This window comes from Pelophylax lessonae (genome assembly GCF_965119305.1).
Source record: "Pelophylax lessonae genome assembly, chromosome: 3".
NCBI lineage: Eukaryota > Metazoa > Chordata > Amphibia > Anura > Ranidae > Pelophylax > Pelophylax lessonae.
In genome coordinates this window covers 243,451,063-243,477,874 of record NC_138770.1, presented here as the reverse complement: position 1 = coordinate 243,477,874, position 26,812 = coordinate 243,451,063, and the positions used below count along the sequence as shown (strand labels likewise).

General features: G+C 41.4%; 1 protein-coding gene across 3 annotated transcripts in view; it reads left to right on the top strand.

The window, feature by feature from the left end:
• Positions 1–26,812, top strand: part of PLCH1 (phospholipase C eta 1) — a 264,244-nt gene that overhangs the window by 175,028 nt on the left and 62,404 nt on the right. For all 3 annotated transcript variants that reach the window (XM_082251170.1, XM_082251169.1, XM_082251168.1), the window contains 5 exons: positions 10,603–10,696; positions 14,565–14,768; positions 16,128–16,248; positions 20,959–21,130; positions 22,110–22,217. In XM_082251170.1, the coding sequence (XP_082107296.1) occupies positions 10,603–10,696; positions 14,565–14,768; positions 16,128–16,248; positions 20,959–21,130; positions 22,110–22,217 (699 nt within the window). The remainder of the gene's footprint in view (positions 1–10,602; positions 10,697–14,564; positions 14,769–16,127; positions 16,249–20,958; positions 21,131–22,109; positions 22,218–26,812) is intronic.

Below are 26,812 nucleotides of genomic sequence, written 5' to 3'. Positions count from 1 at the left end.
CCAGGCGAACAACAACTGGGAAAGCGGACATCCCTGGCTAGCCCCGTTTTATATGGTAAGGGGCTCTGATAATACACAATTCACTTTTACCCAGGCCGTAGGATCTCCATATAAATATGCCACCCAACCCATCATATGATCACCCAGCCCCATCTTGCGTAATACTGTTAACATGTAGACCCTATTAACCCTTTCAAAGGTGTCCATCAAGAGTACCACACGTGGCCTCTGCTCTGGTCCGCGTTGAGCCCAGTGAAGAATATGTAGGGCCCTGATAGTATTGTCTCTCGCCTCTCGGCCCACCATGAAACCCGTCTGATCAGGGTGAACCAGACCTGTTACATGGTCCTGAAGGCGGAGAGCCAGGAGTTTAACCAACAATTTAGTGTCTGAATTTAACACGGAAATTGGCCTATAGTTAGCACAAATCTGGGGGTCTTTAACAGGCTTGGGTAAGACTGTCACATGTGCAAGCAAGGCTTTGGATAGTAGTGGGCTTGTGGCAGTAATGCAGTTAAAGTAGCTAGAGAGAGGAGAGGCCAGGATAGAGAAAAATCTCCTATAGTAGGCAGTGGTGAAGCCATTGGGTCCAGGACTCCTGCCTAAGGGTAAGTTGGCGACAGCTGCACCAATCTCCTCTATAGTGAATGGTCGCTGTAGCTCCTCTAACACCAGAGGGGACAGGGTAGAAAACTCGGAGGCTTTGATATAGACCCTTACAGCATCGTCATGGGACAGACTCCCCCCCCCTTGTGGGGAAGGCGGTGGGATGTTATATAGGGAGGCGTAGTATTGCTGAAACTTATTTGCTATAGCGTGGGTATCTATTATCTGCCTATCCTGAGCCATCTGGCTATGGACATGACGTAATGCTTGTTGTTTCTTTAATTGCTTTGCTAAAAGTCTCCCACATTTGTTCCCATGTTCGCAGAAGTGGTGCGCGTAATACCGAAGCTTGCCTCTAGCCCTGCGATCCAAGCACTGGGAGAGGAAGGAATGTAGCTCCCCAAGCTGTTTGGCATCCGCAGGAGTAAATGATGTTTTGTGCTTCACCTCAAGGTCATAAATCCTATTGAGAAGCTCAACAATTTCTTTCTGTTTTTCTTTCTTAATGCGAGAGCCATGAGATATCAGCTCGCCTCTTATAACAGCCTTGTGACCCTCCCAGACAGCCTGATTGGACACCCCTTTAGGAGAATTGAGTTCAAAATAGGAATTGAAAGAGCGGGAGATTGCTTCAAGAACCCCGGGGTCATCCAAAAGGGCCTTGTTGAGCCTCTTAAGTCCTCTCCATTGGGTGGGCAGCAGCCTGGCAGAGAGTCAAAGTCACAGGAGAGTGATCAGAAATAGTTATAGATTTAGATCCACTAAAAGTAGGTCCAACTGGGAATATGTATCAAAAGATTTGGAATAATAACTATAATCCCTGTCCTTGGGATGTGTCACCCGCCAGCTATCCACCAGATGGAGGGAGCATAACAATTGTTTAACATACTTGATGGCTTGCAAAGAGATAGAGGATTTACCTAATGAGGTGTCCAAGGTAGGGTCTAGTGTGATATTGAAATCCCCTCCCAGCACCAGCAAGCCCTCCCTGAAGTCCTCCAGCCTCCAAAGGGTAATAGAAAGAATATGGACTGTGCGAGAGTTGGGGGCATATAGATTAGCAAATGTGTACCATCTATCAACCCTTTAATAAACAGAAGGCGGCCCTCGGGATCAGCCATCATGGACCCCAGAGAAAAGAGGCAGGACTTCCTTATGGCGATCAAGACCCCTCTAGTCTTGGGTATGGGGGAGGGGCTATGGTATTATTGATTGAACATAATGAGAGGCAGACGAGGAGTGGATTTGGCAGTAAAATGCGTCTTCTGTAGAAAAACAATATCAGGAGCCAGGTGGCGCAATTCCTGCCAAAGACGACCTCGGACATTATAAGACATTAACTTTAAGTTATTGGCCATAACAGGAATGCAAAATAAGCCCTAAGATTCAAAACATAAGCACAGCTTAACACGATGAAGATAATATATGCACTGAGCAAAAAAAGGCACACCCACATCAGTAGACACCCCCCAGTATCCCCCAAAAATAACATGGAAAAAGACAAAACAAACAACATAGAAATCATAAAAAGAAAAGAAAACTAGCCATACCTCAAAATGAGGGGCAGACCTAAAGGTGGGGACTGCGACATTGTGGCGGACAGATCGGACCCCTAACTGACATTTTTTACACTTTTGGGGCGACCAGTGACATTACTACAGTAATCAGTGCAAAAAATATGCACTGTTACCTAAATAATGACATTGGCAGGGAAGGGGTTAACCTAGGGGGTGATCAAGGGGTTAAATGTAAGCCTAGGGGAGTGATTACTAACTGTGGGGGGTTGGGCTTTTGAAATAATCATAGAGACCTGTGATCTTATATAGAAGGATCACAGGCGCTCTGTGATCATTTCAGAGAAAAGAACGGTCAGCTGTGTTTACAACAGCTGCCTGTTCTTCTCTCTCAGCGAGGAGCGATCATGGGTGGCCAGTGGAAATTGCGGCCGCCGACCCCATGCATCAGCATCCCCACTCCCTAGTGGTACGCGCTCGCCCCCTAGCACCAGGCACACGACCAACGTACCCCTACGTTGGTTCGCGCAGGAGGGGCAGCCTGCCGCAGGAAATCTGTGGTGGGCGGTCCGGAACTGGTCTATCAGGCCATTGTGGTGAAGGTATCGAGCTATTCAATCTCCAGTTCGGGAAATCAGTCGGTGGGAGATCCAGTGTTTCAGAAAAATGCTGCAAGTCATCTTTGGTGCGAAGGACCGCCGTTTTCCCATTCCAAGTGGCCGTCAGATGAAAAGGAATTCCCCAGTGGTAGACAACATGCACAACAGAGGACAGACTGCTCTGTGTTGCATTGGGGTGCGCATAGACAGATCTGGAAACAAGGAAAATTGAGCACCATCAAAATCGACAGTTGGCTTGTCATGAACAGCCTTCATGATCGCCTCTTTCAGAGAGTATTTGTGTAGTTTGCATATAACATCTCGCAGCTTGTCAGTACCTTGAGGTACAGGAAGCAAGACGCGGTGAACCCTATCCACTTCAATGGAGTCGGGGCAGCATCTCCCAAAATTTGTCGGAAGAGACCCTATACAGTAGGAAGCAGATCAGCAGCATGTGTGGCCTCAGGCAGACCGCATTTTCGGATGTTCTAAAGCCGGTCTCTGTTCTCATAATCGTCCAGCTGATCCATCAGAGAATAAGGGACATCCTCATGGTGCTTAAACATGTCCTGGATTGTGGCCACTGTATACATAATATCTTCCTGGCTAGCCTCCAGGGCCGGCACTCTGTTACCCAAGGCCACTGTATCTTCCCTGAGGCCCTCCACTGGCCGTTTACATGACAGCTCCACTGCAGCTATCAGTTTCTGTATATAAGCCTTAGTAGGGAAGGCCCTAATGTGCTCCCTGAGATCCCAGTCCCCCTGTCAGGTACCTTGGTTGAGGCCGAAGTGCTGAGAGGGCTTCCCTTGCAGCTCGGTGCGGATCACCCCTGGAGGTGAGACAGGAGATGACACGTCCCAAGGAGCACTGGATGCTGGTGAAATCCGGATGGATGGATGGTATGGTATGGACACCCAGGACCGCTTCCAGGAGATCTAAAGGTGCTCAGTGGAAAAAGACACAAGGTTAATGCCAGGCCGAGGGTCATACACAGTTAATCAGTCCGGAAGTAATGAGCCAAGTGGAAGGTAGCAAAGGGGCAAGACAAGAGAGAGTCCGTGAGATCCAAGCCAAGGTCGGTACACAGGAGATCCAGCAGGGGTGTCGGAGCAAAGAGTGGTCAGGCAAGCCAAGGTCGATCAAGGGAGAAGATGCAGACAGGTCAAAGAAGCAAGCCGGGTCAAAACAGGAACACAGGTAAACGGACAGGTCACGGATACAGGAGCTGACGATAAACCAGCACTGAGCACACCGGAAGAGCGTCTTATATAGGGCCAGGGCTGGGGAGATGGGCGTGGTGACACACCTGCTCTGCATCCGGCGATCTATTGCTGCTGAATGGTGATTCCTTTCCTGACAGTGCCCCCCCCTGAGGGGCAGCCTCTGGATGCCCAACGACCATGTTTTTCTGGAAATTTTTTGTGAAATTCTCTCAAAAGTTTAGGGGCGTGGATGTTACTCAATGGTTCCCATGAATTGTCCTCCGGAGGATATCCTTTCCATTTAATCAAGTATTGAGTACGGTTGCCTCTTTGTCGACAATCCAAGATATTCTCAACCTCAAATTCAGGCTCCCCTTCTACTGAAACTGGAGGAGGTGGCACCTCTTCTCTTCCCGGGAAGGGGCTTGGTACCGCTGGCTTAAGTAGCGAGGCATGAAATACTGGATGAATTTTGAAAGAGCCGGGCAAGGCCAATTCAAAGGCCACAGGATTCACCACTCTCTTGACCTGAAAAGGACCGATGAATCTTGGCCCCAATTTCTTGGACGGGCAGGATAATTTCAAATTAATTGAAGAGAGCCAAACTCGATCTCCAACTTTGTACACTGGGTTCTCCCTCCGTTTGAGGTCAAAGAATTTCTTATAGTCCTGTTGTGCTTTATGAATATTGTCTCGTAACAACTGGAAATTAGTTTTAATGGCTGCTAGCCGATCATGGACTGCGGGAACCGTTATTTCCTGATCCAAGTTAGGCAAAAAAGAAGGATGAAAGCCATAATTAGCCCAAAACGGGGTTTGGTTGGTTGCGGAGTGTATGGAATTATTGTAGGCAAATTCTGCGCATGGAAGCAGGGAGGTCCAGTCGTCCTGAGAGCTGGTGCAAAAACATCGGAGGTACTGTTCCAGGGTTTGATTGGTTCTCTCTGTTTGCCCATTACTTTGTGGATGGTAAGCAGATGACAGGGACACTTCAACCGACAAGGACTTGCAGAGCTCCTTCCAAAATCTAGAGGTGAATTGAACACCTCGGTCTGACACTATATTATTTGGAAGTCCATGTAGCCTGACCACCTCTTTGATAAATGTGTTGGCTGTTTCCAGGGCGGAGGGAGTGCCCCTCATGGGCAAGAAGTGAGCCATTTTTGAGAGTCGGTCCACGACTACCAAGATGGTGGAAAACCCCTCTGAGGGTGGTAGCTCAACTATAAAGTCCATAGACAGACCTTTCCAGGGCTGCTCGGGAATCGGCAATGGTCTTAACAGGCCCCATGATTTGACTTTAGCCCCTTTGTTACGTTGGCACGTGATGCAGGAATTTATATAGCTTCTGCAGTCCTGATGTAGCTTAGGCCACCAGAAGCGGCGTTGGATAAGTTCATAGGTCTTTTTTACCCCGAAATGTCCAGCGAGTTTGTGGTCGTGAAAGGTTTTAAGGACCAACAATCTCACTTGTGTAGGAACAAAAATTTTTCCCTGGTGCCAGAGGAATCCTTCCCGTTTATTTAGAGAACCGGCTTCGAGTTCAGTACATTGAGTAGAGGCTTGCTGAATTGTGGACTGTAGGTCAGTGTGAATTAGAAAAAAGTTTTGAGCTGATAGGATGGTATTGGGCTCCGTCGTGCTGGGAGTATCCGGAAACATTCGGGACAGGGCGTCCGCCTTTCCATTCTTAGATCCTGGTCTGTAGGTAATATGGAAATTAAAGCGTGAAAAGAATAGAGCCCACCGGGCTTGCCGAGGTCTTAGGCGTCTAGCAGTCCTGAGATACTCTAGATTCTTGTGATCCGTGAATATCATGATAGGGTGTGCCGCGCCTTCAAGCAGGTACCTCCATTCTTCTAGAGCACATTTAATAGCCAGAAGTTCCCGATCCCCCACATCGTAGTTCTTCTCTGGGGGTGACATTTTCCGAGAGAAGAAAGCTACTGGGTGTAGCAGGGTCTTCGGGCCTTGTCGCTGGGACAGAATAGCCCCTGTGGCTACTTCCGAAGCATCCACTTCGAGAATATAAGGTAAGACCGGGTCGGGGTGTTGAAGAATAGGTGCGGTCACAAACAGGCTTTTTAATTTATCAAAAGCTGACTGAGCCTCCGGTGACCAGCGGAAGCGAATCTGCTGGCGCGTTAGTTGGGTGATGGGTGCGATAATTGTTGAGAATCCCTTTATGAATCTTCTGTAGAAGTTAGCGAAGCCCACAAATCGCTGAACTCCCTTCTTATCAGTGGGGGCTGGCCACTCCAAAATGGCTTTTACTTTTTGTGGATCCATAGAGACACCCTCAGTTGAAATAATAAGCCCTAGGAACTGGATGGACTTCCTCTCAAATTCACATTTTTCCAGTTTCACATAGAGCCCATGTTTCCTTAAGGTGGTTAATACTTTTTTGACATGAATCCGGTGGAGTTCCAGAGTGGAGGAGAAGACCAAGATGTCATCTAGGTACACGATTAAGAAGTTGTCCAGGAACTCTCGAAAAATGTCATTGACCAGATGTTGAAATGTGGCCGGGGCATTACATAGCCCGAAGGGCATGACCAGATATTCGAAGTGGCCGAAACGGGTTCTAAACGCCGTTTTCCACTCATCCCCTTCTCGGATGCGAATAAGGTTGTACGCTCCTCGGAGGTCTAATTTGGTAAAGACCCGGGCAGACCGGAAGCGCTGGAACAATTCTGGAATCAAGGGGAGAGGATAACGATTTTTGATGGTAACTTTGTTGAGTTCCCGGTAATCAACACAGGGTCTTAACGTGCCATCTTTTTTCTCAACAAAGAAGATTCCAGCGCCAGCTGGGGAGGACGAGGGCCGGATGAACCCCTTTTCCAGGTTCTCGTTGACATAAGTCCGAAGAGTTTCTAATTCCTTCTCAGATAAGGGAAATATTCTTCCAAAAGGGATCTCGGCTCCTGGAAGAAGCTCAATGGGGCAGTCGTAGGGCCTGTGAGGGGGTAGAGCATCAGCCTTTTTTTTGTCGAATACATCCCTAAAGTCCAGATAGGCTGCGGGAATGTCTTCAGGAAGGTCTAGGGCTGGCTGAACGGCCAGACATGTGGCAGGAGCGTTGGGTCCAGGGGGAAAGCAATGGTCCAGGCAATATTTGGACGAGAAGGAAATCCTCTTCTTCACCCAGTCAATTTGTGGGTTATGAGCCTGGAGCCATGGAAGGCCTAGGATAACCGGGAATAAGGGAGAGGACAAGACATCAAAGCGGAGGAGCTCTTGATGGCCCGAGTTTGTGGTAGTGAGTACCGGATAGGTTTCTCTGGTCACAGGTCCGGAACTAGGCAGGGACCCGTCGGCCAGAAAGACTTGAAGCCGTTGCTCCTTAATTTGTAGGGGGACCCCCAGTTTCCTTGCTAGTGTACAATCCAGAAAACAACTGCAAGCTCCGGAGTCAACAATTGCCGTGAGCTGGATCTTTTCTTCTGCTACCTGTAAGGAGATAGGAAGGATAAGGTGAGCAGGGGATGGCTCAGAGACCTGACAGTTCAAGACAGACCGTGAATAGCACTTACTGGGCCTCACGGGGCAGTTGCGGAGGAAGTGGCCGGAGGCTCCACAGTATAGACAGAGGTTAGCCTGGCGGCGACGTTGTCTCTCTTCGGGTGTTAGGGAGGAACGAATTAGTCCAATCTGCATGGGTTCACCATCCGCAGAGGCATTCATAGCTGGTGCAGGGGGAGGAGAGGCGGCAAACGGAACCTTAGGCATCACCCAAGAAGCTCGGGCCCCCTGGAGGCGTTCTGAGCGTCGTTCCCGCAGACGCCTGTCCATTTGGATGGCTAGAGAGATCAAGTCTTCCAGGGATGCAGGTGTCTCTATCCGAGCAAGCTCGTCTTTTAGAGCTTCAGAGAGGCCATGACGGTACTGGTATTTCAATGCCGCCTCATTCCAGTCCGTGTCGGCTGCCCATCTACGGAAGTCTACAGTGTAGTCCTCGGCCGGGCGTTTATTCTGCTGTAAGGCATGTAAAGCAGACTCTGCTGTGACCGTGCGCTGAGGATCTTCATATAGCTGGGCCATGGCCTCAAAAAAGGAGCTTACTGAGTTCAAGGTAGGACTCTTCTGTTCAAGGAGGTTGTGTGCCCAAGTCTGGGGTTCTTCAGCTAATAAGGAGATTATAAACCCCGCTTTAATGGATTCCGAGGAGAAGGTCCTGGGCTGAAGAGCCAAATATAATAAACAGGCATTTTTGAAAGCCCTAAATTTCCTTCGCTCCCCACGGAAGCGTTCAGGCGTGGGCACCCGTGGCTCTGGTGGCGGAGCTGAAGCTGAATGGGCGGAGCTAGCCTGATCCGGTTGAGAAGGAGCCGGTAAAGAGCTAGTGGCAGGCTGATTAGGATCATTCGGAAGAGATGAGCCGGCTAGGTTTACTACCCGACCTTCCAGTTGGAAGTAGCCATCTTGCAGTCTTTCTACGGCTTGGGTTAGGGCTGAAACCTGTTGGCATAAAGCCTTGAGCGGGGAAGCACCTCTGTCGGCCTCTGACATGGCTGGTTTATGCTGTCAGGTACCTTGGTTGAGGCCGAAGTGCTGAGAGGGCTTCCCTTGCAGCTCGGTGCGGATCACGCGCATAAGTTCCATCTGAAGTGGATGTATGGACACATATGGATTATGTTGATTAATTTCACTGATTGATTTAGTTATTCACCTTTATCATTTTAACACTTTGAATAGTTGCAATTTGCACAGCACTGCATCGTAGCCCTGAGCACTTTATTGTTGCGCGATATCACTTTGTTTATTTATTTGTTAAAATACAATAGCCACTGCAGGAAATTCCTCCATCCACTCCATGTAGTGTGGATGGAAAAATCTGCTCAATTTTTTTTTCATTCAGCCATAAATGAAAAAATAAATATATGGCAAGCTTTAGGGTGGCTGTAGACAGACAGACCTTCCTTTAAGGATAACAGACAAGCAATGTAGAATAATCTGTCAGAATTAATGAGCAATTTAAAGTTGAACTCCAGGATCTAGCTATCTTTGTAGTTGGAGATCCCTGTCCCAAAGCTCTGTTGAACTGCTGTAATTGCTTAAATGAACATATCTTGCGTTTCTTGTAATTCAATATTTTTAAGCAATGTCCTAAAATCCTTTGAAAAAGTGTGGTCCTTCTTGGTTGACTTTGTCTCTTGTTGCACATCACATCCGAGTGGGGAAAGAGGACTACATTTCCCATGATGCAAAGTGAAATGCAGAAAAAATCACCATGCGCAGTGAACTGGAAGGGGATCAGAGGGGAGAATTGAGGCTGAGGGCTGTATCTGCTATCCACAGAGGGCTGCTCATAATGGGAATCTCAAACTCCTGAGTCCACCCACTAAAGTGAGCAGGAAAGTATGTCTCTGCTCATTGTAAAGAACTTCAGCGGGGCAGAGACAAGACCGATTGCCAGAGGGATACACAGTATAGCGGCCACTGGTCTTGCAAAACAGATTTTAAAGCGAATTCAAATTTCTCAGAGATTACAAAATGGGAAGAGAAACAAGCAGTTTATTGCAGGAAGGTATGACCAGGGCCACTAATAAGGCAGTACAGCCAGACCTCCTGTACAGGGCCCAGGCCTCATCAGTTCAAAGGGGGGAGGCCCGGGCACTTGCCAAGCAGGAGGGCAAGCAGTACTGCCTTATTGCTGACACTTATGTGCAGTGCTGCCGGATTCTACTTTTCTTTTTCCGGTTACACTGCAGTAGGATCGGTTCTAGTATCTGTGCCCCCTTCTCCCTGCTGTCTGGGACCCCTGTGTGCCCCTTTCCACTGCAGTGCTGCTGTTTTCCCTCCTCACCCTCTGGCAGCTGCTGAGGGCACACAGGTGAGTTATTTCAGGATGGTGAGTGGTGGGGCTCACTATCCTAAATGAACAAACCACCCTGAATGAACACAGTGAGTGATCAGTACCGATCACTCACTGTGGAGGTGCAGATATTGCCCCTGTGCTGCAATTAACTTGAATGCGTCTTGTTCAATGGGGGTATAATTTCTTCCATGGCTGCAAAGCATAGCATCGCAGGTGTTGCATTTTAGCAAAATTATTATTTGATATTTTTGGAGGAGGGGGCCCTGTCAAGTAGGCTGTGCAGGGCCCGTGATTTCTTTCAGCAGTCCTGTTTATGACAACACCAAAGCTGCCAGGCCAGATTTTCTGCCTGGAGTTTAGGTTTCATATGCATTTTTTCTTGCTGTGTTGTTGGCTCATACACTGCCCAGTTGTTCCAAGATACGTTTAAATAGGTACAGCTTTTGCAAATACGTGCCTGTGCTTTAGGTGACCTTAGAATTCACAATAATGACCTTATTTTCAGAAGGTCATAGGAATAAGCTAGCAAGGTTGTCATTCTTGTCATAGCACATTCTCTTGTCATAGCACATTGTTCTAAATGTGCACATAGAAATTATTTTAAAATATCAGTGTGTGTTTGATCTTTTTATGGCCCAACTTCTCTAGGCTTTGCAGATGAAAACTAAGATCTTTTGGATTACTGTTTAAATTCAATATATACATGTTTGCTGACAGTTTATTTATGGTTCACTGCATCTGAAGCTTTTATGGAGGGATGTCTGCTATAGACCAGGGTCCAGACTTTCCATTGAATTAAAACTCGGTGTACTATAGAAGAGCACAACTCACAATGGTCCTGTCATTTCTTTGTACAGATGAATAACGTGACAACAGAGTACTGCCTTGACATTATCCAGAAGTTTGAAGTTTCAGAAGAAAACAAGGAACAAAATGTTATGGGGATAGAAGGTAAGAGTTGTGTAATATTGGTTAAGAAAAAATAGGAAATAAATGGGTTGACAACCTATACCAAAGTATCCCATTTTATGTCAAACTCAGTTCACCCACACTAGTAATTCAATTTTGGGTATGTCTCAGGATGTTAAATTGAATAAAGTGTTAAAACATGAAGAATGATTCTCGTTTATAGAGATTTTCTCTTTTGTTGATATATTGATATGGCATGAAACCCTATAATAACTCTATCACAGTAGGACACATTTGTACCTATATGACAACAACATACCTCTTATATGTGGTTGCAGCCTTAGTAACACACAGAGTCTGTGCAAACGGTCCTGGAGAAAGTGAAAAAACTTCTGTTAGTAGTAGTATGGCTGAGTGACACAGCCCACACTGGAAACCAGTGGATCTCCAAAAGGGAAGACCCTTAATGGGGGTGTCTCCCTGAAAAGGCTTGTCAGTAGCCCAAAATGAAAGATATAATAGATTAAATTCAAACACAAACTATTCAATTTGGTATGTTGAACCATTTTGTCAGCATGTGAAATTATTTTGGACATACCTATATGCACCATGCAGTAATCTTGTTGCATTTCTCCATTTCTGAGCATTAGAGGTCATGCCTCTAAAAGATTACTGTTACACATCACTTTAATAATAAAAGAGCACAGTTCCAAAGAAATACGCTTCTCAATCCTCACATGGAAGCACGCTGTCAGATAGAGGCCTATGTAATAACATTACCCCACTTACTTGGTCCAGAACAGGAAGACTAAAACCTCCCTAAATTACCCCTAATGGCTGTGGCAGGTGGCAACACAAGTATAGATAACTTTTTATAAGAAGCCTTGAGATGTATAGGACTATATATGCAAACTCTAACAATACATTTCTCTTATTTGCTCCTTTTTTGTCTATTAATGCATATCTATGGTCAAAATGTAAAATCGTATATAAATTTCCACATTGTGTTTCAATTATTTCTAGCCTACTTTAATCTAAATGATCTTGATGTTTGTAGACTTACTTTGTAAAGGTTCCCACACATTTACTTCCTTGAATTTTGTGACATGTGTTCACTATGTCCTGTGAGCAGGGACTGCTGTATTACACATTTCTCAAAGTATGCCTTCTGAACTACAGGGGTGCTGAGAATAGGAGTTTCAGGAGACAGGGTTAGTAAAGGAATCACAGGTCGCAGGCAGCAAGGTATCATGGGATATATAGTCCTTAGAAATTAAAGAGCAGTAGCAAAGCATGCAGGGAATCCAGGAAGTTATGGAGGAGAGAGGGAGGTGTTATGTAGTTATAACACACTGCTTGCCCTAGGGGGACAACACTGCTCAGTATGGTTGTCACCCTAGGACAGGATATTAGGAAGGAATTAATGACAGGATTACAAGTTAACAGGTTAAAATAAAGCAAAAAGAAGTGTGGAACAAGGAAGAATAATTTGGCCACCATGTCAAATGACCAGAAAGCTGCAATACTATCAACTTCCATAGGGTAACTACAACTGTCATCAAACCATGCGGAAGCGGAAGTAAACCCATTGATTCAACAGTTTCAAAAAACAGTTACTTTCCCAGCATACTGAGAATGCTAACTGTCACATTGGTTATGCTCTCAACCAAACTGTCAAACCATCCAATGTCTGGTGTCATAACTGATCACATGTGCAGTGCCATGGCAGTTGAACATTAAACAGAGGCCAAGATGGAAATAATAGAAGGGTTTACTTCCACTTTAATGTGGTCATTTGTGACTGTTTAGCGTTCAGGTTATGTAGCTGTATCTGCGAGGTTTTGATGTAATAATATTTGCTTTCCGAAATGTGGTGAATGGGATCCTTTATTATCATGTGTATGTTGTGTATGATAAATACACCACACTACTATTGCAGAGAATCTTGTGCAGATGAAGTTAGCGTGATAGTCAAAGCTCATTTTGCTGCTGCCGAGTGTTCTGGAACTTTTTATTAACTAATGAATTGGAAACGATTGTCTTAGTTTCTTTGAATGCTACAGTAGTTGCGGGAAGCCCTAAGGTTGTAAAAACAAGGTCACAGATGGTATGTTAATTTTGAAACTAACTTTATTTAACATTCTCCACTGTATCCATCAGTACAAATATGAAAAATAGGTCAGATATCACAGGCTCCATGCTGCTATTCTACCGTGTGTCAAATTGTGGCATTTGGTTTGTGCACAAGTTTGTACTAATTGTGACCAATGCTTTTTTTTTTTTTTTTAACACAAACAATACAGATCTGTGTTTACTGAACTCTCTTGACTTGCAGTTCTGTAATACTGTATTTTGATGGCATATATCATATCTTAAGGTTTTGTTAAAAGGATTACAGTGCTTACATGATTTGAGTACAGGTAATGGAAGCTTTCTGTTTTGATGTGACCAAAACCAAATCACAAGTTCAAATTTAAAGGGCATCTATAACTACCTAGACTATAGAGATACAATATATATTTACATATTTTTAGCAAGTATTAAAATAACCTTAAAACCATACCTTATGTTTCACTCACTCTGTAGCTGCTGGTACTGTGGAGAAATTCAGCTTTAATGATCAGGGCAGAGATTCTTGGAGGAGATCTATGATCCCAGCATATGCATTTTTTTCCTTAAGATCACCATTATAAAATCAATACAAACAATAATTATTTTTGACAATCCAAAATAAGCTTACTTGAAAAATCTCCTTTAATGTTGTGAGTTCTACCTATCTGCTAGCCATCTCATTCCACAACTTCTGGAGTTCCCTGCATGCTTTTCAGCCTCTCCTCTGCTGCTTGCTTTCAATTTCTAAGGACTACATATCCCATGGTACCGTACTGCCTGCAAGCAGTGATTGCTGCACTGACTCTGCTTACTGATACCCCTCTCAACAGCTCTATAGTTCAGAAGGCAGGGTCTGTGAAATGTGTGACACAGAGGTGCCTACCCACAGGACATAATAAACACTCCAAAGTGATGCTGATAGTTTAATTGGCTTCTGTCTAAATTGGCCCTAGTATATGAATGTGAGTTAGGGACCTTATATTGTAAGCTTCTTGAGGGTAGGGACTGATGTAAATGTACCATGTATATGTAAAGAGCCGCGTAAATTGATGTATATAAGTACCTGAAATATTTAAATAAATACGTGTCACAGAATTCAAGGAGTTAAGTGTGGGGATCTTCATAAAGTAAGTTTACAAACTACAACTATTGTTCTGATTAATAGGAGTAGGCTAGAAATAATTGAAATACAATGTGGAATTGGTCATATGATTTTCCATTTTGACCATAGATACACTTTAAGTCAGTTGACAAAGAGAAAAAAAAAGTGCACACCTTGAATACTGCAATAATAACACATAATATTTGGTCACTGAAAATACCCTATACTTGCTTAAACAGGAAGACTATTGGATACAATCCTCTTTATGACCTCTAAAATATTACCATAGCTGACGTTCTTAGTGTTGTGTGACACGCTTCAAGGCAATCAATTTTTACAGCATTTGCTGTTTGAATGGTCAGTTCTACTAAGCACTTACCTGTACATTAAAATGTTTTTTCCTGAATAGCAATGGGTCTTACCTTGGTATAGTAATTTTCCATAGACTCCTCAATTTATGACTATAGTAGAGGTAACTGTGGGACTACAGTAGCTAGAAGAGCTCAGTTTAGGACTTGGAACCAGTGTAAAGGCAAGTGATAGTTATATCCACCTATACTCATTATACTCCTTTCCACTGACTGGTGGCTTAATTTGGTTGAGTCAGCTTATCTGTTTATAACAATGCATTTACATTTTTTTGAAAAAAAATAAAATAAAAAATGGGAGTAATAGGTACCCTTTACTATCCCACAGGCTTTACCAGCTTTATGAGAAGTCCTGCAGGTGATATATTTAACCCATTGCATGGTGAAATTTACCAGGACATGGAGCAGCCACTGTGCCACTACTACATTGCCTCATCCCATAATACATACTTGACAGGGGATCAACTGCTGTCTCAGTCTAAGGTAGACATGTATGCTTGGGTATTACAGGACGGATGTCGATGTATAGAAGGTATGTTGAAGAAACAGTTTTATGAATAAATATTAATCAAGGGGATAATAAAATTATACATTTTGTATCCTCCTTTAATGAATTATCTAAATGCTATCGAAGTCTGCCGTTTTGTCTTGTTGCTATAATTTAAGTTTTTTTATATAAACAAATGTTGTGTTTAAACAGGACAATTAGCAATTATTAAGACACTGTAGTGATAAGGCTGAGTAACATATAAGACAATTAACTCAAATAAACCTCTATAATTCACAGCAGTCAGTGAGGGCAATCAATAATGGTGGTGATGATCAAATATCATATATGCGATTATAATTACCGTATTTAGAAATACACGAATATAGCCTGGTCTTTTTGTCTTACAAGTTGCATAACATTTTTGAATATATTGCAGTGAACCTGTATTGTGGTGAAACTGTGATCTTAAATGTTACTTTATGCGTGCAGAGCAAATACATCTTATATCATCCAAACAATCATGTGCGAACAAAAATACTTTTTTTTTCATTGAACGTGATTGGATATTCTTTGCAAAGTGAATTTCCACAACATTCACTAAGGCACAGTTCCCCCATCAACACAGACAGTGTTGACAGGGTAATCCCTCCTACTGAGCAATTGTCTTCTCCCGGCGGGGGGATGGCAGCAGGCGGGGGATGCCACAGGGAGGAGACAGTGAATATCGCTAGTGGCTATAGCATCCTCTTGCGATAATTGCAAGTGAATCCGGCAATTTAGTTGTACCCAAGGTCAACTTAGTACATTCACCCTGCCCAGTATGGGTTCGGATCTCTGCTGGTTCCTTCTGAACTGGCCGAGATTCGAACCGTGTATGGCTGGCCATAGTTAGAGCAAAAATTCCCAAGCAAAGTGGACAGCCTACTTTCCCTTAGTAAATCAACCCTGCAGTCCTTATCTACAACTTTAACTGTAAAACTGTTAAGCCTATGCCCATATCTTTCATCAAAGTTTTATTGTTGTATCTCCTTAGCTCGGGTCACATGGATGATCGTTTCTTTGCTTGTACAGATGAAAAAAAACTCTGATGTTCTTTCAGTGAACTCTGTCTGGCTGTATGATTCCATTGCACATTAGTGCACATGTATTATACGGTTGTGTGCATTAAACATAAGCAAAGTACAGCAACCAATCATATTTCAGTTTACTAAAGTGAGGTTACTGAAAGAAGAATTTTGACTGGTTTTAATGGGCTGTTGCCTTAGTTGAACTTAAGACAAATATGCAATATAACCTAAGTAACCTATTTACAAAAGTGTAGAGCAAACTAGCTATACTGCTAAAAATATTTAGATTGCCATATTGTAGCCTGCTTAACTACCTGTGTTATCTCTTCCACAGTTGACTGTTGGGATGGGCCAGATGGGGAGCCAGTAGTACACCATGGGTACACACTCACCTCAAAAATTCCTTTTAAAGATGTCGTTGAGACAATTAACAAATATGCCTTTGTTAAAAATGAGTAAGTTGGCCCCTAATGTTTTGTGCATTAATAAAATCTGTTTTAATTTCAACTTCCCTTGGACATTTTACAGTTCTATACTCCAAGCAACATATTCCATATCTTATTACAGTAGGTTATGCAGTACTCCTAAAACACAATGCAGAAAGTTACAGGAAAGAGAACATTTTGGTGTTCCTGCTTCCAGTTTTATAGAGAACATAGACATGAAAGGCAGATGTGTATCAGGAAGGATGTTTTTATCTTTCCAACTGTGTTCCTAGGGACTAAGAAGATGTGAACAAGATTAAATAGTTAGGTTCCCATAGATATTAGATGCCATCTTGTCTGATATTTGCAGTGTAACTACAAAGCAATGGGTATGCCATAACCAGGGCCATAACGATTGTTCAAAATAAATAAAAAATACTCCACAATAATAAAGCACAGCATCATGTTTCATTAATGGGTTCTGCAACGTTGAAGCAAGCAAAGCAGTGATGGCAGGAGGAATGTTCTCTGCAGCATTATGCAGAGAAGACTCCTAAGGACACTGCAGGCTCTTCACTGTTTCCAAAATTTTATGAATGGAATATAAAATGCAGACACAATGTGTAGTAATGTAAAGACCTAGGGTTGGCGGTATCTGCTGATTGGAAGACATGGTGATTAGGGATGATCGAACTTTTCAAAAGTTCGGTTCGGCCAGAACATCTGAACTTCCCGAAAGTTTGGCCCGGATTTCAGAACCCCATTGAAATCAATTGGACCCGAACTTCGGTAATCAATAAACACCATTTTGAAGCCCTAAAACCCAATAAATGCCCCTAAAAAGTGCCTAGGGTTCTGGGTCATACCCCAGGGACTATTAATCACACAAAAAAAAGTTCTTAAAAATTGTCATTTTTGATAGAGAGCCAATTATTGAAAAAATAAATTTCTCTGGATTTAGTATCTGGGGGGTCTAAAAAGTATACCTGTGAAGTTTCAGCTCTGTAGCATGTCCAGAACCAGAAAAAAAGATAATTTTTCAGTAGAGCAGGGATGGTGGTACCCTCCTTTTACACCTATATGATCTTTTTTTCTGGTTCTGGACATTCTACAGAGCTGAAACTTCACAGGTACACCTTTTAGACCCCCCAGACACAAAATCACACAAAAAAAGTTCTTAAAAATTGTCATTTTTGATAGAGAGCCAATTATTGAAAAAAAATTTAAAAAAAAAAACAATTTCTTTGGATTTAGTGTCTGGGGGGTCTAAAAAGTGTACCTGTGAAGTTTCAGCTCTGTAGCATGTCCAGAACCATAAAAAAGATAGTTTGTATTAGAACACTTATAGAACAGGTTAGTGGCTTCTCGCTTTTCACACCTTGCCGGTTTAGTAGCAAGCGTTTTTTTGGGCATTTTTTGGGTTCTTTGGAGTCAGGAAAAACATCTGAACTTGTGTATAGTGGTATATATACCACTATACACAAGTTCAGATGTTTTGCCTGCCTCCAAAGAACCCCAAAAAAATGCCCAAAAAAACGCTAGCGTCAAAAAAAAAAAAAAAAACGCCCAGGTGTGTTGTTGCAGGCATTTTTTGGGAGTTTTTGGAGGCAGGCAAAACATCTGAACTTGTGTACACACATATACTTATATGTATTTTACACTTAGACATATATAGGTGTTATAGGAGCGTAACCATATTAGTGTAAATGATTTCATTAGCGCAAGCATATATTTCTGCTACTATCACACCTATATATGTCTAGGTGTGTATATACATATAAGTATGTGTGTATATATACCCGTATACACAAGTTCAGATGTTTTGCCTGCCTCCAAAGAACCCAAAAAAATGCCCAAAAAAACGCTAGCGCCAAAAAAAAAAACGCCCAGGTGTGTTGTTGCAGGCATTTTTGGGGGTTTTTGGAGGCAGGCAAAACATCTGAACTTGTGTACACACACATACTTATATGTATTTTACACTTAGACATATATGGGTGTTATAGGAGCGTAACCATATTAGTGTAAATGATTTCATTAGCGCAAGCATATATTTCTGCTACTATCACACCTATATATGTCTAGGTGTATATATACATATAAGTATGTGTGTATATATACCCGTATACACAAGTTCAGATGTTTTGCCTGCCTCCAAAAACCCCAAAAAAAGCCTGCAACAACACACCTGGGCGTTTTTTTTTTGGCGCTAGCGTTTTTTTGGGCATTTTTTTGGGTTCTTTGGAGGCAGGCAAAACATCTGAACTTGTGTATAGTGGTATATATACCACTATACACAAGTTCAGATGTTTTTCCTGACTCCAAAGAACCCAAAAAATGCCCAAAAAAACACTTGCTACTAAACCGGCAAGGTGTGAAAAGCGAGAAGCCACTAACCTGTTCTATAAGTGTTCTAATACAAACAATCTTTTTTTTTTATGGTTCTGGACATGCTACAGAGCTGAAACTTCACAGGTACACTTTTTAGACACCCCCAGATACTAAATCCAAAGAAATTTTTTTTTTTAATTTTTTTTTTTAATTTTTTTTTTAATTTTTTCAATAATTGGCTCTCTATCAAAAATGACAATTTTTAAGAACTTTTTTTGTGTGATTTTGTGTCTGGGGGGTCTAAAAGGTGTACCTGTAAAGTTTCAGCTCTGTAGCCTTTCCAGAACCAGAAATAAAAGATCTTATAGGTGTAAAAGGAGGGTACCACCATCCCTGCTCTACTGAAAAATTATCTTTTTTTTCTGGTTCTGGACATGCTACAGAGCTGAAACTTCACAGGTACACTTTTTAGACCCACCAGATACTAAATCCAAAGAATTTTTTTTAAATTTTTTTTAAATTTTTTTTATTTTTATTTTTTTTCAATAATTGGCTCTCTATCAAAAATGACAATTTTTAAGAACTTTTTTTGTGTGATTTTGTGTCTGGGGGGTCTAAAAGGTGTACCTGTGAAGTATCAGCTCTGTAGCATGTCCAGAACCAGAAAAAAAAGATCATTTGTATTAGTGCAATTATAGAACAGGTTAGTGGCTTCTCGCTTTTCACACCTTGCCGGTTTAGTAGCAGGCGTTTTTTTGGGCATTTTTTGGGGTTCTTTAGAGGCAGGCAAAACATCTGAACTTGTGTATAGTGGTATATATACCCGTATACACAAGTTCAGATGTTTTGCCTGCCTCCAAAAACCCCCAAAAAATGCCTGCAACAACACACCTTGTGTATACGGGTGTATATACACACATACTTATATGTATATGCACACCTAGACATATATAGGTGTGATAGGAGCGTAACTATATTGGTGTTAATTATTTCATTAGCGCAAGTAGTTTTTTCTGCTCCTTTCACACCTATATATGTGCAGGTGTATATATACATACACATGTTCAGATGTCATGCCTGACTCCAAACATGTGCTTAAAAAATCACTATAGACGCCTGCAGCCAAAAAGCAAGCTGACAGGGGCGAAGCCATATTATGGCAGTAAAAGTGACTTGAGAGAAACTATCTTTTCTCTATAGCGGTCATCCTGATATGGAAGGGTTTGGTCACCCTGCCATAGTAGTCACTGTCAGTTCACCCTACACTACATTACGGTCACCCTGATATGGAAGGGTTTGGTCACCCTGCCATAGCAGTCAGTTAACCCTACACTACATTACGGTCACCCTGACACTTCACACTTTCCCTACAGAAACTAAATTTTTTAAGCTAACTAAAGTGTAAAAGAGCACTCTTAACTACACTAGATATCCCTTTCCTCACACTAATAAATGCTAAATGACACTTTTAAAGTAAAATTAACAGAACTGCTTCCACTCTCTTCCATGTCCTGTATAACAATGCTAGGAATTTGGCGGGGGCTATCTTATATACTGGTGGGTGTATTCACTAATGATTGGACTATGGACCCCCTAGTCACTCCAATCACATTCCTAGCATTCTCCTGCCCCCTCAATTGGCTTTTGCTAATGGTTCTGGTCCAATCACGGGCTTTTAAAGCCCATTTCCTGAACCATTGCATTTTGGTCGGTTCTGGTTGCCGAATTCCGAACTTTTTGGGCAAAAAGTTCTAAATTCGGCAGAACCTTGAACACCCAATGTTCGAGCCGAACCAATGGTCGACCCGAACCGTTCGATCATCCCTAATGGTGATCAAAGTTGGCCGAACACTGGTGGATTTTCAAACAAACATTAATACAAACATTCGTAGGAAAATTCTTAGTATTTTGGGTGATTTAATTAATGTTTAAAAGTACTTCAAAATGTTATTTTCTTTTAACATCTGATTGTAGATGAATGTAACTTCCCAAACGAAAACCACATACATTTTATTCGGCCTGCTCCTAAAAATGTTGTCATTAAAAACGGACGTTGATTAGGAACCACTGATGACTAAAAAAACGGAATACATTTTTCTTAAAACTAAAAATTAAAAAAATTCTACTAGTGTACGGCTTATGGCCAGCTAAAGTCTTTATTTGGGGCCAGCACATTTGGTCTTATACCTCATCTCCATGAAAATAATGACATTCTTATCATTCGACAAGGTGAACTCAATCTGAGGGGATTGGTTATTGAGGTTATTTGCTTGCCTGAAACTCCCAAAGCCACATAGGGTTAGGGCTAGGGTGGGCATTATTTTTTTTGCTGTTTGACTCTGAAGCTGCATATTCTGGGCCTGTATAGAGTCAAAATGTAAAATAGTTGGTAAAATGTTTTCTTTATTTCAGATACCCTGTAATTTTGTCCATTGAAAACCACTGTAATATTCAGCAACAAAGAAAAATTGCTCAGTACCTCAAAGAAATATTTGCAGATAAACTTGACTTATCGTCAGTACCAGTTGGAGAAAACAAACAGCTTCCAAGCCCCTTGAGCCTTAAGGGCAAGATACTTGTGAAGGTAAACAATAATGTGAATTGCCGCTCTTTATGAAAAGCATGCTGCATACTTGCCTATGAATAGATTCATTTATTAACAACATATACTGAAATAAACAAGGTTGGCATATCTGTAATTTTCAAATTATACTGTAGAGTAGGTGTTACTTTGAAGACAATAGATATTGTTTCTGTAGAGATACAACAGCAGGAACAGAAATCAGAAGAAACAGATGTTTCCCCAGTAGCGATAATAAATCCATAAACAGCCTGAAAAAAAAAGTATTCTCAAGAAAAGAATAAAACCCAATATTTTTTTAGGCTGTTTGATGGTTAGCCTATGGGCAAGGAATAGATAACAGTCCAATTAATTCTAAATGTATATGTATATTAGTTGCCTAATGGTATTTTTGTAATAATTGCTTTTACAGAATGCATATGGCTTGGTAATTTTGCTGTTAATTAGTGGGCAAATCAATAATACATAAACAATAAAAATAAAATGTATTAAATAACAAATTTGATTGGTTCAGAGATCAGACCCCTAATGCAGACTCCCTTTCACCATCCTGGGATTTGCATGGATGTATTACATTCATTATTTTTCTAAGAAGACCAGAGCTTTGCCCTATAATTGCAAAATGCCTGTACATTTTCAGTTTGTGGGTTAAACCAGCATGCCCTTTTACTAGAGTCAGCTTGTTCTCTCATTAGGCAGATAAACTCCTAAATCCTGAGCCTTACTGTGTACCACCCGTAGTGTTACTAGTTGCAGACTCTGGAAAACACTGCTTTAATAAATTAGTAAAAGATTTGAAGAGAGATGTCTTTCCTAGTTCTGCCACAGTATAGAAACTGTATAAATCTTTAGTCAGTGTTGTACTGTAACCATCGTCAAATGTCTTTTAAAACATTGCATTGCTCAATATATACTTTCATGTAGCCATTTCCAGCATATGATTTGAACACATCAAGATGGTACATTGTACTTTGTTTTCCAGGGGAAGAAATTGCCGTATGACCTGGCAGAGGATGTCGAGGAAGGTGAAGTCTCCGATGAAGACAGTGCAGATGAAATTGAAGAGGAATGCAAACTAAGCAATTGTTTTGTAAGTATAATACTGGTTGTACAGAAGACTATGGCAGGTGATGATCTGACACGTATTATTCTGGCTCATGCTTTTTGTGCATTGTATAAATGATATTTTAAGGTTTTGGTTGGTGGAGATCAGGTGAAAGAGATGAACCCGGCCAAAGCCATTTGACAGCTGTTTGAAATTGGGTTCTGCATACTGTACACCCTTGGCTCTAGTGTTATACTGAATATCCAACCTTCAGATGGACTTATCCTCCATCTAAACACCTTGACATTTCTGCTGAAGGCAAAAGGAAATCAAAGGCATTACAGTAATTGTCAACACCCACTGAAATGGTAAAAATCAGATTGTGCTTGTCCAGTGCAAAGTTTCACTGGAGCATAAACCCTGCGAAAACCATTGACAGGTTAATCTGGCAATTCTTTATTTTAAATTCATAATAACCGTTAAATATTTAAAAAATGAAATAATGTTAAAGTCTTCTTGCTACAACCCTGGGGCAATAATGATGCATGTTCATACATGCTTTATGCAAAGACCTGCACATTAGGGAGACAAAACAATTTCTTAACAAATAAATTGACCAACATAGGAGGGCAAGTTATGCAGTTCAAGATTTAATAGTCTTCCAACATGTTAAGTCAAAGTGACATTCTTTCAAGGCCTGTTAGGTACATATTTTGAACAGAAAGCACAACTAGAGGCCATCTATGTCGAACTGGGACAACCATCCCTAAAGGGGTCTACTGTCTTCCATATATAATGCTGTTTTACCAGCTCTACCCCATCAATTCAACAAAATTTCACACCATTAGCTATGTAAATTGAGTAATTATTACCTAGGCAGACTTCCTGACACCAAATATGGGAATATGTAATTTAAACAGGGTTGTGCCACAACTTTCACAGTTCACTTCCTGCTCTTGGAAATCAAAATTTACACATTCATTGTGGATATAAATGCTGGAGTATCTTCCTGACATTAATTGGAAGTGAAGAAGATTGTTGGAGATGCTAAAAAATGTGTTTAAGATTAAAGGCCTTTTCATACTAGTGTGCTTTTGCTGCACTATAAAACACCTTTCTAGCACGACAGAAGTGCATCAAAATTATTTCCCTTTGAATCCTATGTGACTTTTCACATTGCTGCACTGCATTTACACTGCGGTCTGAAAAGACCTGCATGCTGCATCTTTGGTGTGCACCAAAAACACACCTTCCATTGTAGGTCAATGGAAACACACCTTGTGGGGGCCACAAGGCTTTTATTTAAAAAGTTGCTGGTTGTTAAGGAGCCGTAACAACCAATGGATAGCTACGTTGCAAAGTCCCCACCATGGAGGTCACTCCCAGGTTCTTTTTGCTAAATCTCTTCATGTTTAGGGAAGTCAGTTGATCCACTCCCCTCTCATTCTCTCACAGAGCCGTCTGAGCTTTTCGGCTTTCTCACCCAATCTTCCCGACTCCTCCCCTCTCCACAGTGCCTGGTAGCAATAGCAGACTCCTGTCTGCTCACCACAGCTCCTTCCCTGACAGCCAGGCATCAGGCTTCCGCTGCCCTCCTTATCTCACATCTAGTACCCAGAGCCGAAACACAAGATACCAACATCTCAGCACTGTTCGGTCACAGCTCCACACTGATGATGACACTGAAGGGCATCTAGGACTGTCACCTGTCATTGTATGTGTAGTTATTTACTAGTTAAGTATTCCAGTGTATTCTGGCTACTTAACAGCCAGTGAATATCTGAGTCTGTATTCCAATGGCGTCCTTAACAACCAATGAATGGCTTGTTCTTAAAGAGATGGCACCCGACAGTGTCCTCTACAACCAGCTATTCACCGCATCAAGCTATGCGCCACGCTAAATTTTTTCAAACACATAGTACATTTAGTACATTTTAGAAGCACAGCAGTGTGAAAGAAGTTTAAAAAACAAATTCAGTTGAATGTGATTAACTACTACTAGCTATGTTCATAAATTATTACTCTTTGGACCACGACACAATGTAATATCATTAGAAAAAGTTTATACTGATCAGTTGCTATGCATGTGTCTTTAGCTATGATTAGTCTTTGAACATGTGAAAAAACACTCTCAGTCCTTTCAACCACATTCATAAACTTATGTAACTGTTGAACACAATCCAAAACTAAAACAAGAATGCAATTGGAAAAGCCCCAGATGGTTTATAACATTTGCTTGTTTGCTCCTTAGGTACAATACCTTCCTGTATTTATTAGGAAATATTGTCTCAGTACACATGAGCACTTGAGCAGTTGTTCACAACTTGGCTTACATTACTTTTCATTATTTGTTGAAAGTAGGTATTCATATTCTGATGAAAAAGGTTAAATGTAATTTTACCAAATCATATAGCTGCTGCTTCTGATATTACAGGATAGATTAAAATGGGAACATAATACAATCAAAATATGAACAGTTTTCAAAATACACTATGTAATTACTGCAAATCAAACATAATTTAAAAATAAACTCTTATCAATTACCTCACTGTGAATGCTACTGGTGATATAAAGGATCCTGGCAAGCAGATATGATAATATTAAAAGTGTAGGTAAGTATTATTGTTATCAGACAGTGATTAGGAAGAAATATATTTTTAACTGTTTCTTAATACCTAAATAAAACTTAAATACTTATTTTTTATTGAACAGTAGTTGTATTTACAGAGAACAAAAAATAGAAAAAAACAAAGTAAGGTAGTGCTTCTTCCACATGTCCGGCGACAAATCTGTTCTTCCACCTGCTAGAAACAGTTTGAGTGTTAAGGCTTTCAAATTGAAAGATTGTTTGAATTGATCAAATATGTTAAAATACCTATTATGACTATTGCTCCCCAGCTCATCTGTGTCTTTGGATCTCCTATAATCATTTTTACCCAGCCCAAACATCCTAACCTCTAACAATACTGCTTTTGACCCATATTCTCTTGCTGCTCATTAAACTAACTAGCAGTGCATTAGAATTTAGAGATTGTTACATAAAAGTTTATTATCATCATTCTAAGAAAGTATAGTTTAGGTTGATTAGTTAAGGTGTGCCCTCTTGGGGACCACCCCTTAAGAGAAACATGGATGCTGATAGTTCTGAAATGCTACAGGTCTGACTATTGTGCTAACCCATTGGCACAATAGCCATGGGTTATACTTTCTGAGTTTATGACTTCAAACTCCATATCTGAATATTTGTTCCAGGTCAGTTGCTCAAATTATTGAAGCCAGAGGGTCTGCATGACAGCTGGGCAACTCTGTTTCTCTCAGCAGTGATTTCTTTTAAGGTCTGATTTGTTACCAATTGCAAATCCCATATTTCTAACTTTGAAAATAATGCTTTTATGTTTATAATTTATAAATGTTTAATGTTTTTATGTTTTAACAGGTAAAATACAGATGCATCTCATAAACTTACAATATCATCAAAAAGTTCATTTATTTCAGTAATTAAATTCAAAAAGTGACACTCATATATTTTAAATAGGCGTTTTACACACAGAATGATATATTTCAATCATTTCTTTCTTTTAATTTTGATGATTATGGTTTACAGCTAGTGAAAACCCAAAATTCAGTATCTCAGAAGATTAGAACATTACATAAGACCAAAAAAAAAAAAAAGGTTTTGAAAACAGAAATGCTGGCTTACTGAAAAGTATGTCCTTGTACAGAATAGTATGCACTCAATACTTGTTCGGGGCTTTTGCTAGAATTACTGCATCAATGGGGCGTACCATGGAGGTGATCGGCCTGTGTCACTGCTGAGGGGTTATGGAAGCCCAGGTTGGTGATGCCATAATCATTAATGCAGGTATTGGTACTTTTGGCAGTGTGGGCAGGTGCCAAGTCCTGCTGGAAAATGAAATCAGCATCTCTGTAAAGCAGATCAGTAGAGGGAAGCATGAAGGCCCTAGAATTTCCTGTTAGAGGGCTGAGCTGATTTTGGACTTAATAAAACACAGTGAACCAACACCAGTAGATGACATGGCTTCCCGAATCATCACGGACTGTGGAAAATTTTGCATTTCATTTGGAATGCAAGGTCCCAGAGTTTGGAGGAAGAGTGGAGAGGCACAGAAACCAAGTTGCATGAGGTCCAGTGTGAAGTTTCCACAGTCAGTGATGATTTGGGGAGCCACATCATATGCTGGTGTTGGTCCACTGTGTTTTATCGAGTCCAGCATCCGCACAGCCCTCTAGCAGGAAATTCTAGAGCTCTTCATGCTTCCCTCTGCTGATCAGCTTTATGGAGCTTGCCTGATCTAAACCCCATAGAGAATCTGTGGGGTATTGTCAAGAGGAAGATGAGAGACACCAAACCCAACAATGCAGTTGAGCTGAAGGCTGCTATTAAAGCAACCTAGGCTTCCATAACCCCTCAGCAGTGCCACAGGCTGATCGCTTCCATGCCACGCCACATTGATGCAGTAATTCATGCAAAAGGAGCCTTAACCAAGTATTGTTCATACTATACTGTACATGGACATACTTTTCAGTAGACCAACATTTCTGTATAGAAAAGTCCTTTTTTTATTGGTCTTATGTAATATTCAAATTTTCTAAGATACTGAATTTTAAGTTTTTACTAG